General features: G+C 42.5%; 1 protein-coding gene across 1 annotated transcript in view; it reads left to right on the forward strand.

Annotated features, from left to right (window-relative positions):
• The window catches only part of LOC127584024 (transmembrane channel-like protein 3), a 40,954-nt gene extending 31,534 nt beyond the window's left edge, over positions 1 to 9,420 (forward strand). The window contains exons 19-22 of the mRNA XM_052040540.1: positions 608 to 686; positions 794 to 836; positions 2,820 to 3,081; positions 6,774 to 9,420. Coding sequence (XP_051896500.1) covers positions 608 to 686; positions 794 to 836; positions 2,820 to 3,081; positions 6,774 to 7,641 — 1,252 coding nt within the window. The 3' untranslated portion in view covers positions 7,642 to 9,420. The remainder of the gene's footprint in view (positions 1 to 607; positions 687 to 793; positions 837 to 2,819; positions 3,082 to 6,773) is intronic.
• The last annotated feature ends 9,606 nt before the right edge of the window (positions 9,421 to 19,026 follow it).

Consider the following 19,026-nt stretch of genomic DNA (forward strand, 5'->3'; position numbering starts at 1 on the left):
TTCAGCAACTCTGCTTCCACCATTCTCTTTGGATGTGCATTCTGGGTGAAAAAGGTACCTTCAAATCCCCTCTAAATCTCTTCCCCTTATCCTAAATCTATGTCCTGGTGTATCCAGTTTGTCCCTAACATTCCCCATGCCCAAAGCAAGTCCAACATTACTCGTGACCAAAGCAATTCCAATACTCATCATGACAAAGGCACACCAAATCCTCCCCGTGATCAATTTTTCCATCATTTTCAACCAAAGCAAGCATAATGCTCCCCCCTAACCAAGGCATGCCTGTTACTCCACATGACAAAAGCATCTGTAATACCCCAGTGATCAATGCGCATCCCAATATTACCTACTACCAATGCTCCCTATAACCAAAATATGCCCAATATTCTCCACAAGCCATGCTCAATATTCCACATGAACAGGACCCCCCAATGCATCCCACAACTAAGACATGCCTCAGACTCGTCATGACAAATACTTATTACCTACAGTGTAGCCATGCTGCAGTCTCTCGAAGAGCTAATACCTTATAACACTTCTGTAAATTCATTCAACTTTTGCTACACATTCATTTCTGTTCATTGATTAGTTCCTTTTCTCCTTCCAGTATGCTGATCTATTACCTCCAATCAATTGCACGCTCACTAAAGTATACCAATAATCAACTCAGGATGCAACTCCAAGTTGTACGTACATTATATTTGACTCTAAAAACTTTTGGCATTATCTTACACGAGTAAGTTTCATTGGGACAGAGGAGAACCATGAATATTCAGGTCTTTTCTACCCACAGGAAAGAACTGAGGATAAGAAGAAAGTATTCCAGATGGTAGCAGGTAGGAGGATCTCTCATAACCAATAAATTGTTACATTATTCCATAAAATAGATTTAACTGGAGAATAATTATATCGGAGAAGTTTCCCTTATATGTTGTGAAAGTGTTACCAGTATTTTGTAAAAGTTAATGTGCTCAGTGTTATTTTAGAGTCTGAATAGACTTGAGGGAGGATACTTAAGGTATTCTTGAAGTTTCCTGCTTGTCGAGAGAGCTTGTAGTTACCATGAATGGAATGAAACTGAAATTTCTAAAAACATTCTTCTTAGTAATGATAACCGTAAACCCAATTGATTGCTGTGACCACTCTTCCAGTTCACTGATAATTTTTAGGGAAGGAAATTTGCCACTCTTATCCATCCAGACTCTCAGCAATATCTTTGTTAAATCTCTAGCAGCAGCATCTTTTGTGGTGAAGACTGATGTAAAGTACTTGCTTTGTAGCATTGCTTCCATGAGCAGATTTCCTTTTTGGTGTCCAATCAGCCTTACATTTCTTCTTATAACCCTTTACCTCATCATATCCTGTTGAATATTTTTGGATTCCCTTTTATGTTTGCCACTAGTCTTTTCTCATACTTTCTTTGGCCCTTCTGCTTCTTTTGCATTTTCCAGCTGAACTTTCAATAATCCACCTGGTTTACACTTTTTTTTAACCTGTCATCTGCTCTTTTCTGTCTGCTATTTTATTTTCTATCTTTTTGGCCAACTAGGGAGCTCTGGCTTTAATATCCCCACCCTTCTCCATCATGGAATGTCTTGAAATATCTCCACCATCAAACCTTTGTTTTCCATTGCTCAGTAGTGTTTTTTGTGCCAGGTTTTGATTCCAGTTTACCAAAGCCTGTACTGTACTCATCCCATTGAAACTTGACCTTCTCTAATCGACTATATTGACTTTGAAATGGTCTTTTTCCTTTTCCATAGCTATGCTAAACTTTGCTATATTATGATCACTGTTTCCTAGATGTTCCCCATTGATACTTTCCCTGCTAGGCTTGGCCCATCTCCTAGAACCAAGTCCAACTATGACACTTCAGAATCGCTTCTGCCCTGTATGTTACTGCTACCTGATTATACGTAGAAAGGTCAGGTCCCACGTTATGACTACTATATGGTTTTTGCATATTTATTTCCCTACAACTCTGCTCTTCTGCATTTTACTACAAATTGCAACCTTTAGAATAGCTCCAGTGATGTAATCGTGCCTTTGTTTCATGTAATTAGTTAAGTTGGACACATCACTGCAAAAAAGTGTTGAGAGATGACATAACTGATGTTTTTAGATTCTTGTGGACTAGATAACATCAAGCAGGACCAGCTATTTCATATTGTCCAGAACAACAGCCTGTGTGGTAATTCAAAAACCAATCAGGAGAAACAGAATTACAATGAGAACACGGTTCCTTGGGGAATGTACTTCCCAGGGAGATAGTTAAAGCAGTTAGTATTAACTGATACAAATGTAAATTTAAATGGATTTATCTCAGAAAATTGTGCTTCGGGATAAAATTTAAATGTGATTTCAGATAGAACTTTATCAATGCATCATGTCTGGGAGTGAAGTAAGGTGATTTTGGATGTATGGTTCCCATATCTCTTTATTTCCTTCATGTAGTGGATCAGTTGATAGAGGTCAATTGGCACAGTTGGTCACAACTCCATTTTCATTGTCAGGGTGGTCGAGGTGAACCAGATGGACCCTGGTCTTTTACCCACTGGCAAATCCAATGTAAAAATACCTTCACTGGGAATTACGTTTGGTGTAAAACTCAGGTTACACTGAGAACCTGAATTATGTCAAGCCGTCCGATTTTCCATACTGCCAACTATAAATCAACAGTTCAGACCTGGGTTAGGGATTCAAGCTTCTAAGAGCAGGGGAGCTGCATGTTATTCTTCGGTATTATTTTGTCATATCAAGGATAATGGTTTTACAGTGTTTGGAGGCTTAATTTTTGCAAGCTTTTCCTCTTTTAATAGCAAGGTTTCAGAATTTGGAGGAAGGCCACAAGAAAGCTGAGCATGAAAGTGATGTCACCAGCCAGGAATCCTCCATTCAGTCGTCACCCCGGAGGAACGGGAGTATCGTGAACTTTGACTCCCCTGTCGGTGCGGGGAGTCACATTCAGACCATTTCACATCAGGTGGCTCATCCTGCCAATGCCACCCGGGTTACCAATCTAGCACAAACCCCAGCTGCTGGTGTTGCCCAGAAACACAGGGGTGAGCACCTCCCCCAAAGGTTAGAACTGCTTTCTAAACAGCTATTTGTCATGTGAAAATATTAAAGTTCCAGAAAAGTATTTTGCTAAGGTTCTTTATGAAGTAGTCATATTTCTTGTGGATTTAATTTTAATTTTGTTTTTTTTACCCCTTTCTCAAAGAAATGAACTCCACAGATCTGAGCTTGCAGCATCAGTGGGGTGGGAGAGCAGGGGGGGGGTGGGGTGCAGGACGTATATAGTGTTGCCTCTGACTTTATCCATGCAAGGTGAGGTTGCCTTCAGACACCAGTGCACCTCACAGGAGAGTTATGAGGCAAAGTTTGATCTCACCCTTCATAGGGAGATGTCAAGATGATGACCAAAAGCTTAGCAAATGGGATAAGGAACATTGTAAAAGAGAGGTAGAGGGCATTCAGGAGGCAGCTCCTATGTTTAGGGTGTTAACAAAGTAAATTTCTTCTTTGGGAACTATCAGGAAATTGTGCCTAAAATGCTGTGGAAATTGCATTGGTTAAGTAATCAAATTTACTTGATCATCAATTTTTTTTCATGAACCATTAAAAGCACAATCATTTTTATGTTACTAATTCTATTAAAAATATTTCTTGATGTATTTAGAGAATGGTGACCTGTCCCTAATTCAGCTGATAATAATTCAGCTGAAAATGAGCATATCACACAAAGGTAGCATTTTAACTATTGTCCTCTGGCCAATTTAAAAGCACTGAACATTAAGGAGAAAATGATACTGTGCCACTGAATAGCTTTATTGATGTGCATTAGTCAGGTTTTGAGAAAGTTTTAAAAAAGAAATGCTTCCTAATGCCCATACACCAATGGAAATGATTGTAGTTTGAAGAGCATTCCCAAACTCACCCAATTATTGGAAACCCACAATGCTGACCTGAGAAGGTGTGACCAGGGTTTTAATTTTGGAAGGTTAATGGCTACTGTAAGCTGCCCCTAGTGTGGGTGGCTGGTAGGAGAATTGAGGGGATGAGGGGGAATTGATGGCATGCAGGCCATTAAGTGGAGGAATGGGATTGGTAGGATTACTCTGATAGCCAGCATAGACTTAATAGGCTGAAATGCTTCCTTCTGTGTTGTAAGGAAATATGAAATGAGCAGCACATTAGGTGAATAATTTCTGTGTTCAGTAACTGCTTCAACATGGTTCTGAACTATCGCCACGGTGAAGTTGTAATGGGGGAGCAATTCAGACTGGACCGTAAAACGGGCAGCTTATTTTACATTGCACTCCTGATTTTCCTATCAGTAGAGTGTGAAACGTGAGGACTGATTCACTGGTCTCTGCAGGTGTCCACTGGTCCCCAGCTGCTCTGAAACCATTTTCTGAATCACCCCCACAAAGACAGAGTCCCCTAATCTTGTGCTACTGGTCCCGATTCCCCCCAACAAAAAATGCCAAACTTCCTACTCCGAATCCTTTCATGAATGCTGATTTCTCCTCTCCCAATCCCCCACCAACCTCGGCCTCCTGTCCTCCCTCCACCACCATCTCAATACACCATCAGCTGGTCCATCCGTGGCCCTGCCTCAATCTCCAAGCATCAATTGCTGATTCTTCTCAGTCCAGGTTCCAGCCCCTCCCACCTCAATGCCAAATGTTGGGCTCCAATGTCTTGATGATTGAACAATTCCCCTGTCAATTACACCTGGATATTGCACTGCAGTATTTAGTGGAATTGATCTTAATTTGCATTTTATAACAAATCCTCCATACTATCTATCAAGTTACCATATCATCTCCTTGAACCATCACAAGCAGAACATACAGCAGACACTACAACAGTCTCCCACCAGCAGGAGGATGTGGAGCAACAAATCTGCTGGAGGAACTTGGCAAGTCAAGCAGCATCTGTGGGAGGAAAGGAATTGTCTTGCCCCAGGTTCTGATGCAGGGTTTTCGACCCGAAACATTGACAGTTCTTTTCCTCCCGCAGATGCTGCTCGACCCACTGAGCTCCTCCAGCAGATTGTTTGTTGCTCCAGATTCCAGCATCTGCAGTCTCTTGTGTCTCCAAAAGGAGCTGGAAATCCACCACAGTAGCTGAGATTATAAATCCAGTTAATCAAATTTTTTGAAAAGATTGCTGTCATTAATAGTGGGCATAAAACTACAGACTAACATTGTGACTCTTAATGAAATGGCCAACGTACAGTTATGTTTTAGTGCAACCAGGTATGGGCATAAATGACCCCATCCTGTGAAAGAATAAAAGTTTAAACGTAAGACCATAAGACCACAACACATAGGAGCAGAATTAGGCCATTCAGCCCATCGAGTCTGCTCCACCATTCGATCATGGCTGATTTATTTTTCCCTCTCAATCCCATTCTCCTGCCTTCTCCCTGTAACCTTTGATGCCCTTACTCATCAAGAACCTATCAACCTCTGCTTTAAATATACCCAATGACTTGGCTCCCACAGCCATCTGTGGCAATGAGTTCCACAGATTGTCCACCCTCTGGCTAAAGAAATTCCTCTCATCTCAGTTCTAAAGGAATGTCTTTTTATTCTGAGGCTGTGCCCTCTGGTCCTAGACTCTCCCACCACTGGAAACGTCCTCTCCACATCCACTGTATCCAGGCCTTTCAATATTCAGTAGGTTTCAATGAGATCCCCCCTCATTCTTCTAAACTCCAGCAAGTACAGGCCCAGAGCCATCAAACACGCCTCATACATTAACCCTTTCGTTCCTGGGATTATTCTCGTAAACCTCCTCTTTTTGAAATAGTCTGCATTGTAATTCCCACCCCTCTCCTAAGATTGTTTGACAATGTAGAATCAATACTGTTATGTACCAGCAACAATAGAAACACACCGAGTCATGTATAAGTGTCAGAAACTATTTTTATTAATAACTACTTATAATAATAAGAAAAGTTAAAATGTTAGATATTAACCATTAACCCCAAACCTAAACTCGAAGTGTGTGTGCGGCAAATTCCCAAATCCAAGTCCAGGAATAGTTATCAAGGTTCAGTTCAGCAAGCCATAAAGTGAAATGTGAGCAAAGGCTTTTGCAAAACCACCGTTGACTGAAGAGAAAGTGTAGAGGGAATATAGAGAGAAATTACGAAATCCAAATGTTCCACGATGGAACCCATACGACACCTCAATCACTGATGATCTCCATTTACTTTGTTCTGAAGTATCTGCCACCCCAAAGGCATTCGATACATAGCCGTCCACACAAATACCTGTTTCCCTCTACAGGTTAACGACAAAGTGGACTCCACTTGTTTGCTCCAAAAATCCATACGTGGATTGTAGTGACAGACACAGCTATTGTTCTTCATCCATTGTTACGGAGACCAGCAGTCAGTCTCTCTCTCTCTCTCTCTCTCTCTCTCTCCTCTTCCTTCTCACTGACTCACTGAGCAAAAACGTCAGCGCATTGTAATTTTTCTGTCGTGATGACACCACACACACACTACTACTCTACTGTACTATATCTTAAAGGGACATTCACCAAATAGCAGCCGGATCCGTAACAATACTCACTCCATAATTTTACTCCAGTGGAGGCAGGTCCCACACTGGGAGACAAGCTGGGGACAATGACCCCAGAAAATGGGAATTTAGAAGAAAAACAACATCTCACACTTGGGGAAAAAGTTCCACTCGTGGCCTCTCAATGGCTCTGACTTTATTGTTTGTATTTGATCTTTACTGTCTCCTCAGGCATCCAGGTGCAATGCCAGGAGCCACAAGTGGCCTCTACGGAGCAAAACCATCTTCCATCCGGGTGACCAAATTACCTGAGCATGTTTGTTCCAATGTTCCATTTAGGAAATGCATCAGACCGCTAAGCTATTCACCTGCAGAAGGTCCCCCACAGACAATTCTCGGCCGCAGAGTCCACACAGCCCGTTACATACTCGTCAACGAGCGTGAATCCAGGAAGAGGTTAATGCGTCCGAGCGCCCGGATGCCAAAGCATTACAAGGTGGATGAGCCCAGGGAGATGGTGGAAGTGCTGCCGAGAAGCGTGAAAAGGTATGTAATGCATGGAGCACAAAGGGCAAATTCACAGCTACACTTCAGTGAAGAGGAGGACGAAGAGGACATGGAGCAAAGTTCCTTTAGCAGGTCACCTCGCCCCCATTCACTGTCTGATCTCCACCAACCCACTCGCTTCTACATCGGTGACAGCAAAGACAGTCGTTTGTTGATCGGGAAGGACCTGGCCCAGATTCAGTACGAATCATACAACGAAGAGTGTGAGTTACCACAGGATCATGCTGCTCCCGGGACATCGCACGCTCAGCGGTACAGCAAAGGGCAGGAACCTGTTGACCAATGTGTAGGAGCTCACGTCAAACTGAAAACGAAGCAGAAAGCAGACCAGTCACTGACCGAATCAGACTCTGTATCAATAGCATCGAGCAGTGATCAGCAAAACAGCAGCACCGACCAGTACATTCAGGTCATTCACAGTAAGGAGAAGTACTTGAAATCTTCCAGTGACAAATCGAGTAGGCCCAAGTTAAGAGCAAGTATTGAACTAAATGTTGCAGAGGCTAATGACCTGATATGTTCAAATGTCTAGAGCAACACCTTAGTTTACACACAAGGACAAGATGTACAGAACTTGATACTGCATGAGGTTTTAAAATGAATAATACAAGTGATATTGAGGGGATGTTGAATAAGTACGTGAGAGAGAAAGGAACAGGCAGCTTTGTTGACAGTGTTTGATGATGGAAGTAGGCTCACATGGAGCAGAAACAGCTGTCGGATCTGTGGACCCAGGGAGGCAGTTACTGTGCTCTAAATCCAATGGGATGAACCATGAGGTCAAGGCCAGCCATTCAATGCACACACCCTAAATCCCGACCCTCTCAGATCTGTCTAGTCGCCCGCTGCTGGACTTCCTGGCGCTACTCTTGCCGGGATTCTCCAGCATTATCCTGGGAATCACCATCAATGCTGTATCAGAATGCCCCAGCAACATTTGTTTAAAATTATTTTGCGCTAGACTAATGTCTTTAATTATTTCTGTGTTTTCAGTTACTTGTTTTTTTCAAACAATGCAAACTTTGTTTTGCATTACTTATCTTGATTTAGTTGTTCTTCAATGTCTCTGAATGCCAAAAACAGTTAGAAGTTGTTAGGATCATTGACAGCTTTAACACAAGGATACGGTGGCTAAAAGGAGTTAAGATGCAAACAGCCTGGATCTGATTGGTGGGCTGGGTTCAAGGAAATGAATGACCACTTCTCTAAAATGTGCTGTTAGTCTTCTCAATAGACTACTACTAGAGAGACACAAGAGGCTCCAGATACTAGAAGCTGGAGCAAAAAAACAAACTGCTGGAGGAATTCAGTGGGTCAGGCAGCATCTGTGGAGGGAATTGGACAGTCGACCTTTTGGGACGGACCAGGGATATGAGTCCACAGGGTCATTGGAATTTGATTGTGGATGGAGGTATTCCCATAACATTGAAGTATCTAGACAAGCATTTGAATCACCAAGGCACAGAAGGATACAGACCAAGTGCTGATAAATGGGATTAGTGTAGATAGGAGTTTGATGGTCAACATAGACATGGTGGGCTGAAGGGCCTGTTTCTCTGCCGTATGATCTAAACTTAGTAAGGAGATGCGGCTGATTATTTAATTAAATAAATACCTGAAAGAAATTTCATCTTGTAATGGCAGGTATAGTGAGTTAGGATGGATTGTGAATCAATATGACTTTGTAAAGTTTAAAAGGAGTGTTTTTACTTAATGCAAAAGAAATAAGTGACTGTTTCTCCCTCTCTAACCTCTCTTTGTAGACAATAGGCAAAATTCTGGGTTGGTGCACTCATTCAGAAAGCTTGCATATACGTAAGGCATAAGAGACTGCAGATACTAAAAGCAGATGTTTGTTGTATAGATGTAAAATGTCCGATGTGTTAAAACATGACAAGAGCAATTATCAACAAAATTTGTCACTGATTCATACAAAGTGGAATTAAGAGACATGGCCGAAGCTTGATCAATGAATGACATTGTGATGAAGTCTTAAAGGATGTGAGAGATAGAGAAGCCAGGAGGTAGAAAAGAGGAATTCCAGATGTAAGAGGCAGTAAATTCCTCCCTAACCAAGGCTGGTTTAAGTGTTTTCTTTGTACATTTTAAATTCAAATGTAACTTAGTCACATAATTTTACAGCATGCTGTCTGCAATGTGAATGGAATTGTTTCCTAATATCATTCTATCTTACTACATGGACTCAACAGTTTTTGCAACTTCTATGATATGTACGGTATGCACAGAGTATTAACCTCACCGCATGCTTGAAAGTACATTTTGAATTTAAATCTCACACCTTGTGTTTCAAATAATCCTAATTGACATAAAATACTGGTGAGTTCAGATATAAATATTCATTAAAGAACGAATTCCTTGAAACTTGTGTTAGTCGCCTTCTATTGCTTAATGGTACAAGGGAGACATAAGACTGAACCTATGTCCCATGAAGTGGAAGGACCTGTTGCCCTGGGCAAATGTCTCAAAACCTAAGGCACATAGATTTAAAGTGATTTGTAAAAGGCTAAGGGAGTCAAGGAAAATCTTTTCACCCAGAAAGTTTAATGGGTCCTCATTGATGTATTATATGACTCCTTCACATAAGAGGCTGAGAAATCTGCATGTATTTGCCGAATGTTTCTTGTCTGTATCCACATCTTCATTGGGAAATCCTCTTCATGCTGAGAGCAAGCAGAAAAATCATTGGTTTCAACACCTCCACCTCTATGTATTTATCTATCTGATCATTTCAACTTAAGTAATGGAAGTTCTTTTGGAGATGCTAACATGAATATTATCACTAATAAAACATTGGCACTAGCATTGTGTTAAAAATGATGCTGCAAAACCTTGAAGGAATAACAATGACACAAGGTAGCCCAATAGCACTCATACTGCTGGGCTGATCCAACAGGGACAAGAGATTGGTGCGTGTTGTGTGGTCTAAGTGGAAACTTCTCATGATAGCATTGTTGGGCCCATTCTAATAAGGAAGGGCAGATTCCCTGGAATGTAGCAGCTGGGTGAGGATTTTGGCCAAAGTGAGTCTGCTGTTTGGGAACCAATGGAATACCCTCTGGAACTAAGCAGGGTGTAGGGTCCCTGAAGGAAATTGAGAGCCCAATCAAGAACACAAGTTTGTGGCATCCCAGGAATCTCCACTGCACTTCCTCCATGGTAAGAACATCCGGTCTTGGGTCAGGGCACTAAATCTGCACACAATATTCAAGATGTAGTCTTACCAAGGCCGTGTATAATTGCAGCAAGACACCTCTGTCCTGCACTCAAATCCTCTTACTATGGAGGCCAACATGCTATCTTCCTTCTTAACCATCTCTTGCACCTGCATGCATACTGATGCACCAGAACACCCAGCTCTTGTTGCACTTCCCCTTTTCTGAATCTATTCCCATTCCAACCAAAACACTGAGATAATGTTGGATACTGTGGGAGTTGGTGGCCTGTCAGGGAAAAGCAACAACGGCCAAGTTTGTGGCATCATATTTGGCTCTGCTGTAGAGGAGGGAAGGAAAAAGACCAGATGTTTAGTGATAGGGGATATAAGGAGAGCAGACAGGGATTATTGTGAGCGAGATTCCCAGTTGGTGTGTTACGTTGCCTTCCTGGAGCCAGGGCGAGAGATGTCTCAAAGGGCAGGGTAAGCAGCCAGAGGTTATGGCCCACATTGGCACTAATGACATAGATCAAAAGAGGGATGAGGTCCCACAACAGGAGGCGGCACAGTAGTGTAGCGGTTAGCGTAACGGTATTACAGCACCAGTGACCCGGGTTCAATTCCGCCCCCCCCCCCATATGTAAGGAGTTTGTATGTTCTCCCTGTGTGTCTGTGTGGGTTTCCTCGGGGTCATAGGAGTTTGTATGTTCTCCCTGTGTGTCTGTGTGGGTTTCCTCGGGGTGCTCTGGTTTCCTCCCACGTTCCAAAAGACGTACAGGTTAAGACCTGTGGGCATGCTCTGCTGGCGCCGGAAGTGTGGCGACACTTGCGGGCTGCCCCCAGCGCATTCTCAGTAACGCAAAAAGATGCATTTCACTGTGTGTTTTGATGTACATGTGACTAATAAATATCTTATATCTTAGAGAGCCAGGTTAGAGATTAAAGAGGACCTCTAACGTTGTCATCTCAGGATTACCTCTAGTGCCATTGCTTGTGAGCAAAGGAGTAGGAGAACAGGTCAGATGAATATCTGGCTAAAGGTTGTAGGAGGGAGGGGTTTATATTTCTGGATCACTGGGGCCACTTCTAGGAAAGGTGGGACCTGAAATGAAACAGGACTAACATTCTTGTGGAAAGGTTTGCTGGTGCTGTTGGGTAGGGTTTAAACAAATTTGACAGGGGAATGGGACACAGAGTAGAGGTATAGTTGAGGGGTAGTGCAGTCAAATATTGAAGGGAAACTAAGTCAATCTGGTAGGTAAAACAAACATGGGTGTGACAAGGTATATACAAGGAATGTAAGGCTAAAGTTCATTTATTTTAAAGCACTTGGAGTTTTGATCAGCACATGAAAATATGATATTGTTGCTATCACAGAGACATGGATGAAAGAAGGACTGGACTGGCAAGTCAACATTACAGAATCTTCAGGTATAACAGAAGGGGATCGAAAAAAGTTGGCATTGCTAAATTGATTAAGCAGTCCATTACTGCAGTAATGAGGGAGGATATCCTAGAAGGCTCTTCAAATGAGGCCACATTGGTAGACCTTAGGAATAAAAACGGAGTGATCACATTGCTGGGTTATACTACAGGTCTCCAAATAGCATGAGAAGCAAATATGTTGACAAAGAGAGAGACGTAGGAATAATAGGGTTATAATAGTGGGGAGTTCAGCAATGTTAACAGGGACCATTCTAGTGTGAAAGGTTCAGGGGGAGTGGAATGTTGAAGTGCATCCAGGAAAGCTATTGGAGTCAGTACATAGATAGTCTGACTAAAGAAGGGGCAGTACCGGACGCAATCTTAGGGTATGCAGCTGAGCATGTGGTTGGAGAGTCAGTGGAAGAGCATTTTGGAGACGGTGATCATAACTCTGTAAGTTTCCAAAGGATAAAGGGTGGTCTGAAAATTAAGGTCTTGCATTAGAGAATGGCTGATTTCAATATCATAAGACAGGACCTGGCCAAAGTACACTGGGTGCAAGCATTTGCAGGAAGATCTACAACAGACAAGTGGGAAACATTTAAATGTGAAATAATGAGAGCTCAAGGCCGACGTGTTGCTATCAGGGTGAAAGGAAATGTAAAGCAACTCGAGGGAACCTGTCATGGATAGTGAGGGCTGGTTAAAGAAAAAAACTGAAAATAGAGAAGGCCCTTCAGGAGTATAGAAAGAAATCAGAAGGGCATGAAATATCACTGGCAGGCAGGATTAAGGAAAATCCAGAAGTGTTTTAATATTAAGGGCAAGAGGTAACCAGGGAAAGAGAAGGGTGCAATAGGGACAAAAATAGCAATCTATGTGGAACCAGAGGAGGTGCATAGATAGGGGAGATAATAAGAAACTATTCCCCATAAAAGAGGTGTAAAAAAAAATCAAAGACATATGCTTAAAGTAAAGGGGAATAATAATCTTCCTTCCTGTTCTTGCCAGCAAAGTGGATAGCCTCAGATTTACCCACATTATACTGCACCTGGCAGGCATTTGCCCACTCCATCAATCTCTCCAAATCCATCTGGAGTTTCTCTTCATCCTCCTCACAGCTCACATGATTGCAGATCTCTGAGATCCCTGACAGTCCCAGATATATATATATATATATGTGTGTGTGTGTGTGTGTGTGTGTGTGTGTGTGTGTGTGTGTGTGTGTGTGTGTGTGTGTGTGTGAGAGAGAGAGAGAGAGAGAGAGAGAGACTGTACTACTGCTGGAAAATAACAAATTTCACGACATATGTCAGTGATAATAAACTTAATTCTGATAAGTCATATATTTGTGCCTGATGTACTTCTCCACTACGTTTTAGCGGGGACTAGAGACTGCAGATGCCGGAATCTGGAGCAAAATGAAAACTGCTGGAGGAACGAAGCAGGTCAGGCAGCATCTGTGGGGAGAGAGGAACTGTCACGGTTTTCGGTTGAGACCCTGCTTTAGCTGGGATTGTCAAAATTGCACTATTGCTTCCAGCAGCATCTAACTGTATGAATGGTATGCACGAGAAGTTTTTCGCTGTACCTTGATACAATTGACAATAATAAATCAATACCAATATCAATACCAAATAAAGGTTCATTTCAACAAATAGTCTTGTCATCCGGTCTTGCTTGAAAGTAAATCTCACTGCTTGATTGTAGAACGGGCAAACTTCAAAAGAAAGGACCTGTATTTACATAGCACCTTTGATAACTTCACCAGACCTTGAAGTGTGTTAAAGCCAGTGTGGTACTTTTGAAGTGCAGTCATTCTGCAATTCAGGGAACACATTGTAAACAGCAACCTCCCAAAAATAGCCATGTGATAAAAATCAGTTTATCATTTTTATTGTGCACAGTAAAAACTGTCATCCTGTTAGTCAAACAGCATTTGCTCCTCATCCTTAACATTACTCTAACCAATAAATAGAAATATTCTAAGAAGGGGAAATAAACAATTATTTTCTCAAGCCCTGATGTTTTTCTCTCCTCAGTTGATTGTAGGAATGTTCTGCAGGTAAATTCTTGGAAACCCCAGGCCAATCCCAGAGGATTGGCAACCATAACCATTCCTGTCAAAACAATTAATCAAGCTGCTTTGTTGGAACTGCCATCTCTGTCAAAAGTAGATATTTAAATCTGAGCTGCACTTCAAGGAAGGAAGAGAGATGATAAGCACTCGGTCTTATGCAATGCTTCCGATGCACATTGTGTGTTCTCTCTACTCCTGCCAGACAAGGGTGGTTTTCAATATTTCTCTCTGATTAAGGGGCTCATTAGCTCTATGTGAGACAATAATGGATTAACGTTTTTGTAACAGCTAATGTTTTCTTTTTCATCCACGATCACATCGCATTAGATAGTTTAGTTTCATCAGTAGTTTGAATGCACTAAAAACTAAGGGAAGACATGAATGTCAGACAAACCACTTTCCATATTAGGAAATATAACCCGTTCTGAGTTTAAATCCAGCTTTCTGGGTCTTGGACAGTACAGCTGCACTGGGATTGCTTGGAGCCAGTTGCTACAGATAAAATACATCCCAATACATATTCTGTCATTTGCATGGTAATGTGTTACACCTGCCTATGTGGACAAGGCTATATGTAGCTCTGCTAATCCACAGAAATTTCTGATGGGGTCAAAAAGGGACAGGGTCAGCGGGTCATGAGTGGTAACTCCTGAATTTGTCCACCCCAGGAAATGGAAATGAATCCAAATGTTGAATGTCTGCATTAAACAGGGATGCTTGGAATGCAGGTAGTCGGACATGAAGAGGGAGGATTAGCCAGACTGTGCAATGGTTTTACTTGGTTAAATGGCAAGAATACAGTGGCAGATAGAATTCAATCTGGAGAAGTGTGAGGTGGTACACTTTGGAAGGACAAACTCCAAGGCAGAGTACAAAGTTATGGCAGGATTCTTGGTAGTGTGGAGGAGCAGAGGGATCTGGGGGTCCATATCCACAGATCCCTGAAAGTTGCCTCACAGGTGGATAGGGTAGTTAAGAAAGCTTATGGGATGTTAGCTTTCATAAATTGAGGGCTCGAGTTTAAGAGCCACGAGGTAATGATGCAGCTCTGTAAAACTCTGGTTAGACCACACTTAGAGTACTGTGTACAGTTCTGGTCGCCTCATTATAGGAAGGATGTGGAAGTGTTGGAAAGGGTGCAGAGGAGATTTACCAGGACGCTGCCTGGTTTAGAGAGTATGCATTATGAGGAGAGACTAAGGGAGCGAGGGCTTTACTCTTTGGAGAGAAGGAGGATGAGAGGAGACATGATAGAGGTGTACAAAATATTAAGAGGAATAGATAGAGTGGACAGCAAGCGCCTCTTTCCCAGGGCACTAATGTTCAATACAAGAGGGCATGGCTTTAAAGTAATGGGTGGGAAGTTCAAGGGAGATATCAGAGGAAGGTTTTTTACCCAGAGGGTGGTTGGGGCATGGAATGCGCTGCCTGGGACAGTGGTGGACGTAGGTACATTGGTCAAATTCAAGAGATTACTAGATAAGCATATGGAGGAATTTAAAATAGAGGGATATGTGGGAGGAAGGGGTTAGATAGCCTTAGGTGAGGTTTAAAGGTCGGCACAACATTGTGGGCCGAAAGGCCTGTATTGTGCTGCACTGTTCTATGTTCTATGTGCTGTCTCCTCCTGTCAACTCAGACACTTGAGATAATTAAATCTTGGCTCATGCCAACCTACTGTTCATCACCACATACCTTCTTCCCCCCACCATAACCACATTTTACATGGAATTTACACCTCAGAAAAAGGCTCAACAGGCTTTTGCTTGAGTTTGCACTTGTTCTTCTTCTGCCAGTTTGTCTCATGTTATCAGCATTTCCTCCTTGACTCCCCCCCTCCATATAATTGACCATTGTAAACTGCCCCTGGCAGATGAGTGATAGAATCTGGGGGAGTTGATGGGAATGTGGGGAGAATAACAAAGAGATTAGTGTAGGATAGGTGTGGCCAGCACAGACTCAGTGAGCCAAGGGCCTGTTTCTGAGCTGTATGGCTCTGTGACTTACTTAACTTCCCCAGAAATACACCACACTATTTGCCTCAGCTACACCTTTATGGTACAGAAATACACCACACTCTCAGCAGGATTTGACTAGAACCACTTAGCTCTTACAACTTTAGTCCAAATGTGAACTAAAGAGCTGAATTCCTGAGGCAAGGTGGGAGTGACCGTCCTTGACTTGAGGTACGTTTGACAGAATGTGGTGTCTCTGAGTTCTGATAAAACTGAAGTCAGTAGGACTCAAGTAGAAAACTCTTGCTGACATCTGAGACAAAGGTTGTGGTTGTTGTAGGTTAACCATGTCAGACGCTGGACATTACGGTGGGAGTTTTCACATTACAAATATAAAAATATGAGATATGAAAATATATGCTTCTCAAAACACTGTCCTGGGCCCAAGTGTTCATAAGGACAAAGTAGGGATGTTTACTGATTATTGCTCATTTGCGTTTGTAAATCTTCAAAAGGTGGAATAGTTCATGCCTGTACACTGCAAGGGCCAGAGAACATTCACGTATGATTAATAAATAGCATGTGATCATTTTCATTCAAGAGCCAAGTACGACCACCTCAAATGAGAAAGTTTAACCATCTACCCTTCTGTTTCTGTTACTTTATCTAATCTTATCATCACTTCCCTGTGCCAAGTCCCCCACCATCAACATTCCAGGTGTCATGATTCTCTTGACTGGACCAATCACAAAACTACTTTGGCTACAGGAGCAGGTAGAGGTGCAAAATGCAACCAGTAATCAGGGCAAGGAAAGAGTAGGAGTCCGGGAGAATAGAGAGACACAGGTCTGGTGAGGAAAGAGTGTGATGTCAAAGTCCAGTATTGATGTTGGTAGAAGGCAGATAGCTGATTGATGAGCAGCTGGTGAATAGCTTCTCCTTTTAATTTTTGATTTATAAATTACAACTGCTAAATTAACAAATGATTGTCCAGCTTGGACAAGTGGAATATACTGTACATCATGTGGAAAGTTGCTGACGCTCCTAGTGATGTAGACAAAGCACATGTACAGAAAGTGTCTCCAGCTGCAGCAGCTGCAACACGTGGTTTCAGAGCTGGAGCAGAGGCTGACGTCGCTGTGGCACGTCGGCGAGGCTGAGAGTGCTGTGGATGGCACATTTAGAGTGGTGATCATACCACAGCTTAAATGTGCGCAGGCACACGGGGAATGGGTGACCACCAGGCAGACGAGAAAGAGCAGGTAGTAGCGCAGAAGTCCCCTGATTTACCCTTTTGGATAATGGTGAAAATGCTGGCTCCTCAGGGGAGTGCAGCCAGAGCCAGCAGCTTGGAACTGCAAGTGACTCACAGCAGAGGAGGAAGGAAAATGAGACAGCAATAGTTAGGGGGACAGACCGGCGTAGCTGTAGACACAGATGTGACTCGAGGATGATACGTTGTCTCCCTGGTGCCATGGTTAAGGACATCAGTGAATGTCTCATCAGCCAGAGAACATAGAACAGTACAACACAGGACAGGCTCTTTGGCGCATGATGTGCCAAACTATTTAAGCTAATGACACCTAATCCCTTCTGCCTGCACATGGTCCATATACCTCCATTCCCTGCATATTCATGTGCCTATCTAAAAGCCTCTTAAATGGCTCTATCTCATCTGCCTCAACCATCATCCCGGGCAGCGCATTCCAGGCAGCCATCAGACATCTCCTTTAAACTTACCCCCCTCTCATCTGAAATGCATGCCCTCTAGTGTTAGGCATTTTGACCCTGGGGAAAGGTTGCAGTCCTTTTAGTTACTGATGACAAAGGCAGGAGGAAGAAATTAGGTCCTGCGGGCAGCATTTAGGGAGTTCGGAAAGAGGTTAAAAAGCAGGACCTCTAAAGTAATAATCCCTGGATTACTATGTTGGTGAGCACAGAAATAGGAAGATAATGCAGATGTGTGACTGGAGAGATGGTGTAGCAGGGAAACTTCAGGTTCCTGAGGAACTGAGACCATTCCTGCGGGAGATGGGGCCTCTATAAGCCAGATGGATTGTGCCTCAACAGGAATGGGTCTAATATTCTCACAGGGATAGAGAGGGGCATTCTGACATTGAATTCTGATGAAAGGTCTGTGACCTGAGATATTAACTCTGTTTCTCTTCCCACATACATGGCCTGACTGGCTGAGTGTTTCCAGCATTTTCTGTCTTTATTTCAGATTTCCAGCATCTGCAGTTTTTGTTTGGTTTTCAAAGACAGAAAAAGGAGCAGTAGAGGGAGCATTACACTGCTGGGTGTATTCTTTGGGTCACCCATGGGTGGACGAGATATGAAGAGCAAATAAGCACAGTAGTTAGCAGAGAGGTGCAAAACCTACAGGGTAGTTATAATAGGGAACTTTAATCAACTTTAAACTGGGGTAGCAACAGTGTTAAGGCCAGAGAGGGTGAAGAGTTTTTGAAATGTGTTAAGGATAATCTTCTAAGGCAAAATGCTTCTAGTCTAATCAGGAAGGAGGCATTGCTGAATCTGGTTTTGAGGAATGAGATGGATCAAAGGCGCCAAATTTTGGCAAGGGAACATTTAGGAGATAGTGATCATAATATCATAGGGTTTAGGTTAGCTGCAAAAAACAAGCAATCCAAAGTAAAAGTAATTGGAGGAAGGTCAGTTTCAATGGGATGAGGATGGATCCGGCCCAGGAAAACTGGAACCAAAAGTTAACAGGTAAAACTGTAATATAACAATGGTTAGCCTTTAAGGAAGAGACGGTACTCAGGAGCAGCAATGAAAGGACAAATCCGGGGCTCCCTGGCTGATCACAGAGGTACAGAAGATAATAAAGCAAAAAGAAAAGCTGCTTATGACAAGTGTCAGCTTGTAAGTATCAGTAAGAACCAGGCTGATAATAAAAGAATCAGAGGGAAAGTGAAAACTAAAAATAAAAGAGGCAATAAGAGAGCATATAAGAAAAGATTAGCTGCTATTTTAGAATCCAAATGTCTTCAATGGGCCTATAAGTAGTAAAACTGTAGTACATGGAGGAGCAGAACCTATTAAGGACAAAATAGAAAACTTACACATGAATGCTGAGCGCATTGTTAAGATACTAAGTGAATACTTTGCATCTGTATTCATGAGGGAATAGGGTACTTTCAAAGTAATAAGGAGGGAGGACATGTTTGAGACACTGGAGATTTTAAAAATTGATAGTATGGAAGTATTAGGAAAGTTGGGTTACCTTAGTAGGTAAGTCACCAGGACTGGATGGGATGC

This window comes from Pristis pectinata, chromosome 28 (assembly GCF_009764475.1).
Source record: "Pristis pectinata isolate sPriPec2 chromosome 28, sPriPec2.1.pri, whole genome shotgun sequence".
Lineage (NCBI taxonomy): Eukaryota > Metazoa > Chordata > Chondrichthyes > Rhinopristiformes > Pristidae > Pristis > Pristis pectinata.